This window comes from Neopsephotus bourkii, unplaced genomic scaffold (genome assembly GCF_033783945.1).
Source record: "Neopsephotus bourkii isolate Nb327-2 ecotype Australia unplaced genomic scaffold, CSIRO-AGI_Nbou_v1 NB_1728, whole genome shotgun sequence".
Taxonomy (NCBI): domain Eukaryota; kingdom Metazoa; phylum Chordata; class Aves; order Psittaciformes; family Psittacidae; genus Neopsephotus; species Neopsephotus bourkii.
In genome coordinates, this window is record NW_026902202.1 from 617,962 (window position 1) to 630,914 (window position 12,953).

Consider the following 12,953-nt stretch of genomic DNA (forward strand, 5'->3'; position numbering starts at 1 on the left):
ATTTACTTGGATTGGAATAATTCAGTTTCGTACTTTAAACTTCAGGGATGCTGAAATTCACGGTTGCAGTTTAAGTGCCTGAAACATGGCAACACATATTGAAATCCATGCATGCAGTTACTGTTTCTCCTATGAATAATTTTTGGGGTAAACGAAGGAATTGAGAAGAATATGCTATTCAAGTATTTTTTTTCTCCTGCAGTAATTCTTAAACCACCAAGTTTTTAGTTGTTTTTTTTTAAAAGTTACCATTCCAAAGAATTTTATAATTTCCAACAAAATCTGAATAACAGCATATTAATAACCTACATGTAAAAGCTATGTCCTTTTATAAGTAAAAAAACTTTTTAATGCTTTGGGGTAGCACTGTGTAGAAATGGTATTTCAGTTCAGAAGAAAGAAATAAAAAGTATCTTAAAATGTAAACTGGTTCTATTAATTTCTGTCTTGTTATGTGATGGGTTTTTTGGTGTTTTTTTGGGGGGGGGAGGGGAGATGCATTTTTGTTTGTAGGGGTTATTGTTGATTTTTTTTTCCTGTTTTGATTTGGGTTTATTGTTTGTTTTGTATTAACTTTAACCGTTTTACCAGCAGGTGTGAGAGTCCATTTTGAATAACTCTGTTTCAATAACAAAAATACTTGTCAGTATCCAAATGCTACTCTTCGTTTTATCTGCAGTAGAAAATATATTCAGTTGATTCTTATACTCTTTTTCAGCAGTGATCTGGTCTAATTTTGGAATGCTACCTTGATCTATAACCTGAATGATAGCTTCCTTACGTGGCTGTCAATTGTTTAATTTTTGATTTTAATTTTAAGCTTTTTACCTGCCTGGATGTAGTTGAAACTTACATAGTGTGTTTTTGTTGCTTGTGGGGTTTTTTGTTAGTTTGTGTTTTGCTTTTTTCTTAAAAAAAGCAGTAGCATACAAGAAGTTTTTTGAGTTTTCATTTGTAATTTGACTAGTTGCTGCTCAGCCAAGGGGCCCAAGAGAAAGTGGAGGTGATTAATGGAATAATTCCTATTATCTCCAGGATCATATTGCTCTTGCATTACATGATTTTTGTTTGTTTATCTGCTTGCTTTTGCAATGCCTATGAAATGGCATTGATGGGTAGCATAAATCCATCATCTCTTCTGACGCAGTGTAAGAGTACAGTGTACTTTTGCGTATTTTCATACTTACGTTCCTGTTTGTTTCTGATACATATTTTCCCTGGTCTTTGGTGTATTTAAATATGCAAAACTGAGTTAGTTTGACCTGCTTTCTAGGTATGGAACATCCTTGAAATTACTTAGCCCAGGACTTTGTCTTTGCAAATTGGCCCTTAAGACCATTCTTTTGTGTGTCATGACAGCACATTACACAGTCGGCTGCTGAGTGACCAGTCGCAGCTGAAGGAGGACATGGATACCTTGAAGAGGAAAAACACGCAGTTGGTACGAGAACATAATCATCTCCAGCAGTCGTGTGAGGAAATGAAGAGGCTTCACGATGAGGATCAGAAGGAGATAATGGACTTGCGCACACAGCAGCAGCAGGTAAGCTATCTCTTGTAGTGTACATGCTAGAAGAGATCATGAACTCTTCCCTTTGATAAATAACTCAGTAAAACCAAATGCACGGTGTCGCTGTCTTTTATGTATTTATTACTGATTCTGAAACATCTGCCTTAAATTTTACAGTACTAGGGGAGAAAATAAGATCTTGCATACTAATTGATTTTCTGTGTCTAGCTGTGAAAGAGGACAAGAGATATAGCATACTAGATGGTATTAAAAAATTTTGATGCAGAGATGAAAAAACTCTACGTGAGGGAGATTGTATATGTATGATGGCTTTTTAAGTGGGTGGAGAGGCATCAAAAACCTAGCTTGAAGTTGCAAAGTGATTAAAAAGGTAACTATTTCCGTAGAGGGTTTTGTGGGACAGGGCTAGCTTTAAACTTGCATGCTATTGGTTTTGTTTTTTTGAAAAGAATCACAATTAAAAAAAGAGTGACAGAGACTTGTTTTTTTAAAATCATTATTCTAGTGACTTTGTAAAGGTTAGGGGAATGAGCTATGTTTGGTTATTTAGACTTTCAGACACTATTCAGTTAGAACAAAGCTACAGGTTGATGAATGTTTTTGAACTTCAAACAAGAAAAGAAATTTTTCAGGACTGGAACGGGTGGACATATCAGAACTATATAACAAGCTGTCTTCAGGCCAACATTGTCACATGTTCTGGAGAAAGATAATCAATAGTAAGGAGCAACTGGTCATACCATGGTACCCCTACTGAAAAGTCTGGTAATTTAGTTAGAACAGTCACAGTAACGTGGAATAGTTAAACGGAATATCTTAGTTAACTGTGTAGGCTGATTTACAGGTCAAACTTGCAAGTCAAACATTAGGCTTCAGAAACAAAACAAAAATAATTATTTGCTAGGGTAGGAAGGGCAAAGGTCATAGCAAGCTGGATATACTGAATGACATTCTGGGAGGTGCTTGAGGGCAGTGCAAAGAGGAGTGAAGATTTGTATTTCCTTTTGATCCCTTCATCTAACACTTACCTTGAGAATTCTGCTGTAAAATGATTTAGTGGCTTGGTTTGGAAGATGGCAGAAATGGTTTGCTGTGTAAACCTGGCCATTCATTCTTCTGTGCCTCAGTTTCTGGGTCTGTAAAGCAGGAATGTAAAAACTCTAAGAGAATTCTGTGATATTTTGAGGTTCCGGTCTGAAATTTGAAACTATCTGGCAGCACGGAAGGAGGCTGAAGTATCACTGTCAGTATTTAAAGAAATTCAGTCTCATGTCAACATCAACATTAAACTTTTAAAGAAAACTTGTACATTCCACTTGGTGAGAAAGTTGTCTAACTCCAATTCTCAGCATGTCACAGTGAATCATAGTGTCTTGAAGGGGCGCCAAGAGTCTTTATCTTGTCTGTGTCATTTCTCATCTGTATTAGTCTAACTCTGTGTTGATTCCTCTGATGAGTTGTTTCGTTTTAAGGCTGTAGCAAAACACAATATCATGGTGGCTTCAGGGAGCAAAAACTTTTCATCAGGTTATTCTTCATGTGGGATTGTCATGGATTTGCTAGATAGCAGCTGACCAGCCATTAGTTTCTCTGCTTGTCTATGAAGTTTCCTGTTGCCATGGCTGTCTTCCTTGGTCCAGCTGGGACTATTTACTTTTTCTCAGACTGGGATTTTGAATGGGACACCATTATTACACTGCTTCCTGTTTATGGTGTTTCTGTCTTCCTCCATCAAATCTCTGTTAGCAAGTTTATGCTGAATTCTATCCAATTTCTCGTATGTTCATCTTTTTTTTTTCTTTAATTATCTTGTGTGGTATAAGCAAAAAAAAAAAAAAAAAGTTCCACTGCTTCAGGCAGTGAGAAGTGGCTTGTTTGTGTTTGGATTCTCAAATCTTGGTTCTCAAACCTGTTCTCAAATTGCTTTCGGAAGTAGTCTTCAGAACTGCCCTCTTGACCTTGTTTAAAACAGTGTCTGTTTACACTTTATGTATGCCTACAGTTATCACGTTTAGCCTATCTGAAATGGTTCTGTAAAGCGTGCCAGCTAATCCTGGGTCCAACTCTGTGCAGGTTATACTGCTGAGTCCACTGAGGATAGGGATGTATGCGGAAATTGCCATGCCCATGAGACTCTAGCCGAAGTGCAGCATTGTTCCAGGACAGTCTTATGAACAGTAACTCACCCATTCTACATGTCTTGGTTAGTTAAAGGAGACCACTGTTAGGTGGAAGAACTTCCTCTCTCTCACATTGCCTCTGTAGAGAAGTATTTTCCTGAAAGCAATCAGGCAGTCTCTTTCAGTCTTCTTTCCTTCTGGTCTGCAGGCATCCATGTTCTTCCATGTTCTTCCATGTTCAGGAACTGGTTCTTACTGTGAATATAAGACACAAAAGAAGATGAGGAGCCGATTTGTGCACACAGGGTAGTTGCTATGTGTTTGGTTTGCACATTTTATAGAGTTTATGTTTCTGTCCGTTTCTTCCAAATTTTTTAATGCTGTTTATTTTCAGATAGTTAAGAGACATAACTTTGTAGGCTGATGTTGAGATTATATAAGTTCTTGTCACATCTTTACATAGAGCATTCCTGTTTCTTCCCAGCACTCCATCAAGTCAGATTTTAAATTAAAACACAGAAGCAGGAAAAAATGAGCATCACATTAAAGATAAAGGGTGGGGGCAAGAAAAGGTAAAGCCTCATTTCAGGTACTTTTTTTTACCTTTAAGACGGAAGAAGGGAGAGATTTGTTGAAGCTCATTAGAGGCTTCTGTTGTTGTGGCTGGTCATTCATGATCAATGCTGCTATTTACAATAGGATTCTTATGTCGATGGAAATTAGTTTGAAACGGAGATTCAGGTCAAAATTTATTAATGATTAAATGGATTTTCCTCTTCCTGTTCATATTTTATGAATAGCTTTTGAGACACAGACCTCTGTGGGTAGTTCTCAGATGAAATATTGTATGAATATTAAAATATATGCCTCCGTGTGTAACACATATAGCATAGATTTTATTCTGAAGTTTTAAATTATTTAATTCGTTCATGGAGGATACAGGCAACCTGTCATGAATGCCACCTCGTGGTCACGTCCTAAATTACCGCTATAGTTTTGGTCATCAAATAACTATCACCTTTTGCTGAAACTGCCAAGTATGTTGAAAACAACGTGGGGTTTATAGCTGCTGTTAGCAATTACCATTAGAGAGATATTTTAATAAACTTGTGCACTCTAAGTTATGATAGAGCAGATTTTTTTTTTTTAATCCAGTTAACGTTAAGCAGATGTAGTATGCTTAGAGTAACGTAGTGCTTAGAAAACGCTCATTGTTTCTTTGGTCATTAAAAAGAATGATCATTAAAATGCGTTAATATATTTTTGCTCTGATATTGTTTCTTACATGTATTTTAAATGAAATTTATTGGACTGAGTAAAACCAGAGTTTATTAATACATTTCTGGCTTTTTTTTTAGGTTATGAAGCAAAATGGATCCTCAGAGATATTAAATAAACTTTATGATACAGCAATGGACAAGCTAGAGGGTGTGAAGAAGGATTATGATGCCCTAAGGAAACGGTACAATGAGAAGATCGCAAGTCACAATACGGATCTGAGCCGTCTAGAACAGGCTGAGGAGGAGAACAGACGTCTTCAGAAACAGATTGACATGTTAATGAAGCAAAGGGACACAGCAATACATTTTCAGCAACAATATTCATCCTCTCTTAGAAGGTATAATCAATTTTTTTGAGGGATTCTGTGAAGGCAGTGTCAATTCTAATGTAGCATTTTACTTTCTCCAGGGTAGAATTACAAATACTTTTCTAACCTTTTTTCCTAAAAATTTTCTCTGGTGTGTGTTATCATGGTGCAATGAGTAAGTATGTGTTTCTATGTAAGATTTTTCTTTTTTAAGGACCTAGAATGTGTGATTGAATGTTTATTTGGAAAAACAGTGCTTTTTTCTTGAGAAAAGGATCTTCCAATTAGGGTTTGGAATTGCATAAGGAATTTTAACCATTGTTTAGTTGACGTGAGAAAGGGATATTCTGCCTTTCAAGATACATTTATTCTTAGGTTTAGATACAGGAGTCAAATACAGCGGAAGTTTTGTTGAATGTCAGACTTAGCGTTCCAAACAAACACCTTAAGAGGTGGGGACCGCAACAACATATATGTCTTTATTTAGGTATTAAAGACAAGTCAGTAAGAGAATATAATCTCTAAAAGACATTTAGCAAATGAAAATATTATCAACCATAAGTTATCTTCTCATGATACTAGAATTGCAGACTGTGTGGGACTCCAAGACAGAGCTTTGGGCTGGCTGCAGAGTTCAGTGGATGCAGATGTCTGGGAGTCTTGCTTTATTGAGAGGCACGGCTTCTACAAGTAGCATAAGTGCCAAAACAAAAGGGCATAGAGGCCATGTCACACCACACTTAATCTCTCTCCTTGATACTAAGCCTACACAGTTACCCATATGGAGTAGGAAGAATGCTAATGTACGCAAGGACTCCAAAGAGCATCTGTGAGCCTGTTGAGAATGTTTTTACTGATATAAGTTAAGGATAATACACAACTCCCACATAACAAAGCCAAAAAATGTAGTTTGTTTTTTTTTTAATACATTCATAGAACTTGTAGTAATTAAAAAAGATGAGATTAAACATAGATAGTAATGTACACACAAAAAGAACGTACCTAGTTGTGATACATCTGATCAAGTTATGGGAGAATATGAGTGATAAGAGAATAAGTTATGTAAGTTAAACTGGCATGGATTTCCCGGAGTAAGGGAAGCCTAACATATACTACAAGAAACACTGCACCCTTCTAATACTTGCAGAAGCTTAGCATATTTGTATACTGGATTGTGATTTAGGTCTTCTTCTTGAGAGGAAGGTGTGGTTTGATAATGAGTAGATGTTGGTTTTAAGAATTTCATGGAAGATTCATGTTCCTGTGAATCCATGATCCAACTAAAACATAACTGAACGTAAGGAACTTTTGTGTTCTATTCAGTTGGCTTTGGGTCTGGACTGTTTTTAACTTGCTTGTATTTATAGAAACCTTTATTTGTCGTATGTTTTTACCCTTTCCTTATAACCAAAGCCATATTTCTCTGGGGGACTGATGAAGAATTTTTAAAATGCTTTTCAAATGTGTATACTTTCCAGAATGTGAGTTAATAAACTTGCAGTTTGAGGATTAATGGGTCATAAATTGCCACACTAATTTTTTAATTAATGCCAAGTGTAAACAGTCAAAATAGGTTTTAAAGTGAACAGGAGGAGTAGGACTCCAGTGATTGTCTGGGTCTCATTTTGAGTTAATCTTTGTACCTAAAAAATATTGAAGAAGTGTTCAATCTATTTAATTTTCTCTATAATGTTGTCACTGTAATGCATAGCATATGAATGCTGCGAGGATGATTTAGGTAGTGATTTGTTTGCAGATTACAAATTAGCTATGTCAGTTATCTGGTTCCTATGTGCTAAACCTTATGCTACATGTGTGCTGCTGCGTTTTGCATGTGGGCTGTGGCACTTGCAGAGATCTGCCAGTAGCTTGCAGTTGTGGTGGAGACAAAGCAGGTAGTCCTGGTAGGGTTCTTTTCAGAACTCCTTATTAAACTATGCTTGCTGCTACAGATCCATCCAACTTTGCTACTCATACTAATCTGTACTCTACGCTTGTTATAAGTGGGCCTTCTCTACAGAAGGCATCTGCAAAAATGTGATCCATTTTTCCTTGTATTTCCCCCCTAGGAAGCAATGCAAGGTCAAGCAGGACCAAGGTATTTTAGCTGGATCACTGCTTTCAGGTTTTCACAATTATCAGTACTTAATACGTACTTCTATAAACAAACACTTCCCTTCTCTCTCTGGTCACTTCCCAGAGAAGTGACTTCACGCTTTTTTTTTTTGTTTTGTTTTGCTTTTTGTTTGCGTGGCAAACATTGCATTAAATCTTTGCTCCTTCTTTCTCCCTTGTTTCTTCCTGGTGCTGTCTTTGGTTTTGAACTCCAAATAGTTTGCAAATGTACTGCGGGAATCACATGGCTATGAGGTTTTTTGGCACAGTCCTTTAATTTCTGATAAATCCTTGTATACTTCTCCTATAGTATAATCTTGCCTTCATGCTCACAGTTCTGAAAAGAAAGAAAAGAAATCCATATTGTAATATGTTAGATCTTCTGTACTGTCAGCCAGATGATCTCTTAAACTGAAGAATTCCCCTAAAGGAGCAAGGTGATACTCTTGAAATTACTGGCAGATGCTTCAGTAAAGCTATGGCAATGCTTTGAATACACTGAGGCTTTCAAGGAAGTCTTTGAAATTGAGTTTACAATTCTCCCTTGGGAAAGGTCAGGCAACATGCTGGATTAGACAAGAAATTGTGATTTTAAACAGCATGAGGGGTATGTGCGAAATTTGAATAACTCTAAAAGTCTGTCAGCTTAGGTACAGTGTTTCTATCAATGGCATTTACCTGTGAGATTCTGGAAAAAGCATTCAGGAAAATTTTAGCTTCCAGTTGTGGAAGCTAAACACTGCTCTCAGGAGAAGTTCTTTTTCAGACATAATTGTGAATTTGTGTGTGGAATTATATTTCCACTTCTAAGATTGCTTTATCAGTATAAAGACAAAAGTTACTACTTACAAAATAAATTAAACTTTTCAGGTCCTTTTTTGGTTGTGCCGTGCTTTAGTAGATTGTAGTTATAAAATGCATGTATTTTAATTTTTGTTAACTGTCAAAAATAGTTTTTAAAAATGTGAAGAGACTTTGCATTTCAGTTTTACTGGATTAAGCTACTTATGAAAACAAAGAGTAATGTCTGAATTACCTTGTTCTACTTCCATTGTCTGCATTTTTACTGTAATCACATGTTTTTTTCTCTAACATATCCATTACCAACCTTGTGGCATATTTGAGCATGTGGAAGTTGTTCTGTTTGTTTTCCAATTTCTGCATTTGTTTCCCTTTGTCCACATGCCTGAGAACGTACGCTGTGAGAAAGAGTTAAATTCTAAGATGAGCAGAGCTTAAAACAGTGATTAAACTTGTGCTATTAAATAATAGCAATGTTTTGTGTTCTTTTTAGAGTAATTTATTCAACATTTATGTTTTACAGTGAAACTAATTCTAAATTATTTCTAACAGTTTTTCAGTTCCTTAAAGAGGTTCTCTAATATTCATGAAAGCTTACTAATATTCCTGAAACAATAACTAGTCTCAACTTTTATTTTGCAGCACTGAAGATATGTTGTCTAAGAAGTCCTCTTCAGTTTTATTTTACCAATGGATACATTTGGTTATCCAGCCAAATCCTTAATGTATAAAAAAGGAAAATAAGGAAAAAGTATCTTACTGGCATTTCTGCTTGGTTTTAGATTTGAATCAGTACAGCAGGAACTAAACAGTGCCACAGCACAAAACAAAGAGTTGCAGAGAGAAATGGAGCGATTACAGTCAGAGGTGACAAGGTTCAAAACAATGCAGCTGAAAGCAGCAAAGGATGCAGAAAAATACAAGGAAGAAAGGGATTCAGTTTTCAATGAATACCGCCTTATAATGAGTGAAAGAGATCAAGTAATCAAAGAGGTAGATAAGCTTCAAACGGAGCTGGAGCTTGCAGAGTCCAAACTGAAGAACACTTCTTCTGAGAAGCGAGTGGCTAGTGAAGAGATGGAAGCTTTAAGACAGGTACTAATCTATTTTTCAGTGGAGAAGGGAAATGAGTATACATTGTTGACACTAGAATCAGAAATGTATGACCAATGGTTTATGGCTAGTAGAAATACACTGCAAAGAGGAAATTCTGTACTTATGTTTTCCAACAGCAGTCCTTTTTACTATCAATCTATTAAGCTTCCATGTTTGAATAGTGTACCTGTCAGTTGAAATTTGCTATTCCCTTTACTTAATCCTGTTCTGCTGGTTATAAATCCTTCCTTTACTGTGTTAGTCTTCTATGCCTTCTCATTTAATGCTTTATGTAACAATATAGCTCTAAATATTTATTTTTTTTTTAACTTCTAACCTCTACAGGAACCACTGGATACTATCTACTATGACTTAAACGGTATATGATAAAGTAGTCTCAGATATTTATGCAAAGCCTGTGCTGACGTGCATGTTCTTACTCATTTGCCCTCCTTCTGCCTTTGAGTTAAAGATGATGTTTTGAAGATTTTTCACTAGAACTCAGGCATGCCTTAAAGTGTGTGAAACCAGAACTTTGTCTTTTTCAGCAATATGTTCTTGAAATGCTCGTCTCACAACCGTGTTATAATGATGCTGTTAAGACTTCCAAAACACAGTTTGCTGCTTGGTTTCATTTCAGCTGACATGCATTCATTTGACCCTTTGGTTTACAAATACTTATTTTAGCATGAAATAGAAACAAGCAAACATATCCCATTGCCTATAAATCTCATTTTACCTTTTTCACAGCATTACATCTGAACAAAGTGCCCTTTTAAGAAAAGTTAAGGTCTGAAGCTTTTTCTGAATAACCCCATGATTGATGGACATAATGTGGATTGTGGCACATTAAAAATAACTAATTTCTGGATTTAAGCATTCATAGTTTTCAACCCTGCATATTTGTCAGCTAAGTAATTTAGGTCTTTAGCGAGTGAGATCTTAATGTGTGTTTCATACCTGTTCTGCTTTCATCAGAGCCATTAATTCAATAGAAATGTCTGTTGATTTCAGTGGAAACAGGGTAGCTAATAAGGAATACTGATGGAACACAATTAGTTGTTCTTGCTCCAGTTTATTCGATCTGTCATTGTGGCACTATGAGTAATTTGCCTAAGTATTTTATGGGGCACGAAATTAAAATGTTAAATACATGGGGAATTCTTCCTACGTATATGATTTGAAGGAGTGTTTGAATAGGAACCAGTAAGAGGCTAGGACTCGAGTGAGATGCTTGCAGGGCAGAGCTACGCTTTTTTCTTCACCCAGAACTGGCACATCTGAATGTAGAAATAATCTTTTCTGTAATGTACTAAAAGGTGTAAAACAGTGTAAATATTGTTCCTGTTTTCTTTTCCTGTTACTATGACTCTTCTGCATGTGAGCAGGTATGTTCCTGTGTCACGTAGTACTGACTCTTAGCAGCTGCATTCAGTGTGTCAGAGATTTTGTAGCTCTGGCAAGGCAAATGTTAGAAAGATTTAAAAAAAATATTGGTCAAGTGATACGATCACTTGAAATAGTACCCTGAAAGGTGCCCTTACTTAAGTGGGATTGATCCTGTTGGTGAAGAGTTGGTCTGGTGCTTGCTAAAATGTAACTTAAAGGTCTTTGCTTTCCTTGTGGTTATAGTAGCTTTAAGTGCCCTTATACTCCATTAACTGATTGAAACAGCACTGAATCTATTCAGGTCGTTTAAAAATGTTAATTTATTCCCTGAAGCTTATGTTTGCTAGCATACCTTTTGTATCCCAAAGAAATGTAAAAGCAACTGAAATGGGTGAAATGGGGGAATAGTTGATTTTTTAAGCATTATGTTGTGAGCAGTCACTGATAAGGTCAGTCAATTTCCTATTTATTTAAGCTTTATTGGTCACACGTGCCTAAACATAATGGATTAATTTCCATCCAAAATATACTAAGTGCCTGGCATTTACAGATGGTAGAAGGAATCTCAGGCTGTTGCACTGTGGATAGTTTTGGATTAAGTTCTCAGGAGTTTGGCCTCTCAAACCTGGAGGTTTACATTTACCCCTCTACTTTCCTCAGTGGTGTTTTTGTTTGGCATAATCTTTTGCTCCAGCAGTTACTTAGAATGTCATGTTTCATCTCTGTGGTAGTCAGCTTTCTCCTCTGTTTAATAAACCTGTTGTATTTTATCCTTATTTCAGTATACTCAGATGCAAGAACTTCTTTAAAACATAAGAATTCTTCACAAATTCAGAATTGTTTGTCAAACCAAACCACTTTAATGTTTCCAAACAGAAGCTGTTCTAGTCAGTGCCAAATGGCACATTGCCCTGTGCTGTCATGTAGTGATTTTGTGCAAATGTCACAGGAAAAAGACAGAGGTGAAATTTTACTACTGACCACTGGAGGCAATGGCTGCTCTTATTCAGATAGTTTTTATCAAGCATGCTGGAATAAATGGTGGCAATACATATTTTTTCCAGTCACCTTAAAGTAGTGTAAATTCTTGTTTAATGAAGGGCTTGCTGAGAACTTTCCCTCTGCCTTGATACTTGATGACTTTCATCTCAGCTGCATGTGGGAAGAGTTTAATATATTTGTGTAAGTTTTATACACACATTTGAATGCGTATTTAATACAGACTATAGTTAAACTGTGCAAAATGTTGCTTCCAGTACTAAAACTTGCCTGCACCAAAAGATGGGTCAGGGATTTTTCTCTTCATAGGTACTTAGCAATGGAAGCTCTTACTGATGCTGAAGAAATTTGATTGCTCTGGTAATTGACAATCAGTGATATGTTTAAAGTTTGTCAAGTGAGTTATTAATCCTAGTACCTTTCTGTTATTCTGCAGCAAAAATAACAATATCACCACAGAACTGTTTTAACAGCCTGACTAGCCTTAGTAAGATGCTGATTGCAAAACCAGTTATGTTAGTACAGCAAAATGGAATTACCATCCATGTTTTAAATACTCTTTGCAGATTGTAGAGGAAAATAGAATGTAAACCAGTATATGGAATTTTGACTTTCTATCTTAAAGTATTTGGACGTTTTCTTTCTTTTGCTTTTGAGATGTCAGCTGTGTCTGGTAATCTTTTTGAGATCAAAATGTCAATAATTTCCAGCTAGGAATGCCTGTATGTTGAAGGACTTTTTTTGTAGGCATTGGCTAAATGCTTCTAGAGAGTTGGACCATTTAAAAAACTAGTGGCATGAACTTCAGCAGTTTCAATACCTCATTTTTCCAATAGGAAGTCTAAAGTATTTCAAAAAGGATAGATTGTATTTTGGTTCTACATTTTCCTCTTGTTTTTTATCATGATGCAGTTAAATTCCACATTTAATAAGATGTACTGTCATTATGTTTTATGGCAAACTCTACTGAACAGCATACTGAACATGCTGTGGTTTGCACATTAGTATTTACTGGCATATGACTTGAATGTCCCTTTGTCATGGTTTAACCCCAGCTAGCAACAAAGTGCCAAGCGCCTGCTTGCTCACTCCTCTTCCCCCACACTACTGGTAGGATGGGGAGGAGAATCAGAAAAAAGTAAAACCCAAAAGTTGAGGTAAGGACAGTTTAAAAATTTAAATAAAGTAAAATTAACAGTGATAATATAACAAAACTAATAGTAAAAAGAAAGAGGAATAAAATTCAGGAAACACAAGTGGTGGACAGCACAATTGCTCACCATCTCCTGAGTGATACTCAGCCTGACCTGAGCAG

At 36.2% G+C, this 12,953-nt stretch overlaps 1 protein-coding gene across 1 annotated transcript in view; it reads left to right on the forward strand.

Moving 5' to 3' along the window:
• Nucleotides 1-12,953, forward strand: part of DLG5 (discs large MAGUK scaffold protein 5) — a 110,548-nt gene that overhangs the window by 59,148 nt on the left and 38,447 nt on the right. Inside the window, exons 5-7 of the mRNA XM_061376671.1 lie at nt 1,360-1,543; nt 5,010-5,269; nt 8,938-9,250. Coding sequence (XP_061232655.1) covers nt 1,360-1,543; nt 5,010-5,269; nt 8,938-9,250 — 757 coding nt within the window. The remainder of the gene's footprint in view (nt 1-1,359; nt 1,544-5,009; nt 5,270-8,937; nt 9,251-12,953) is intronic.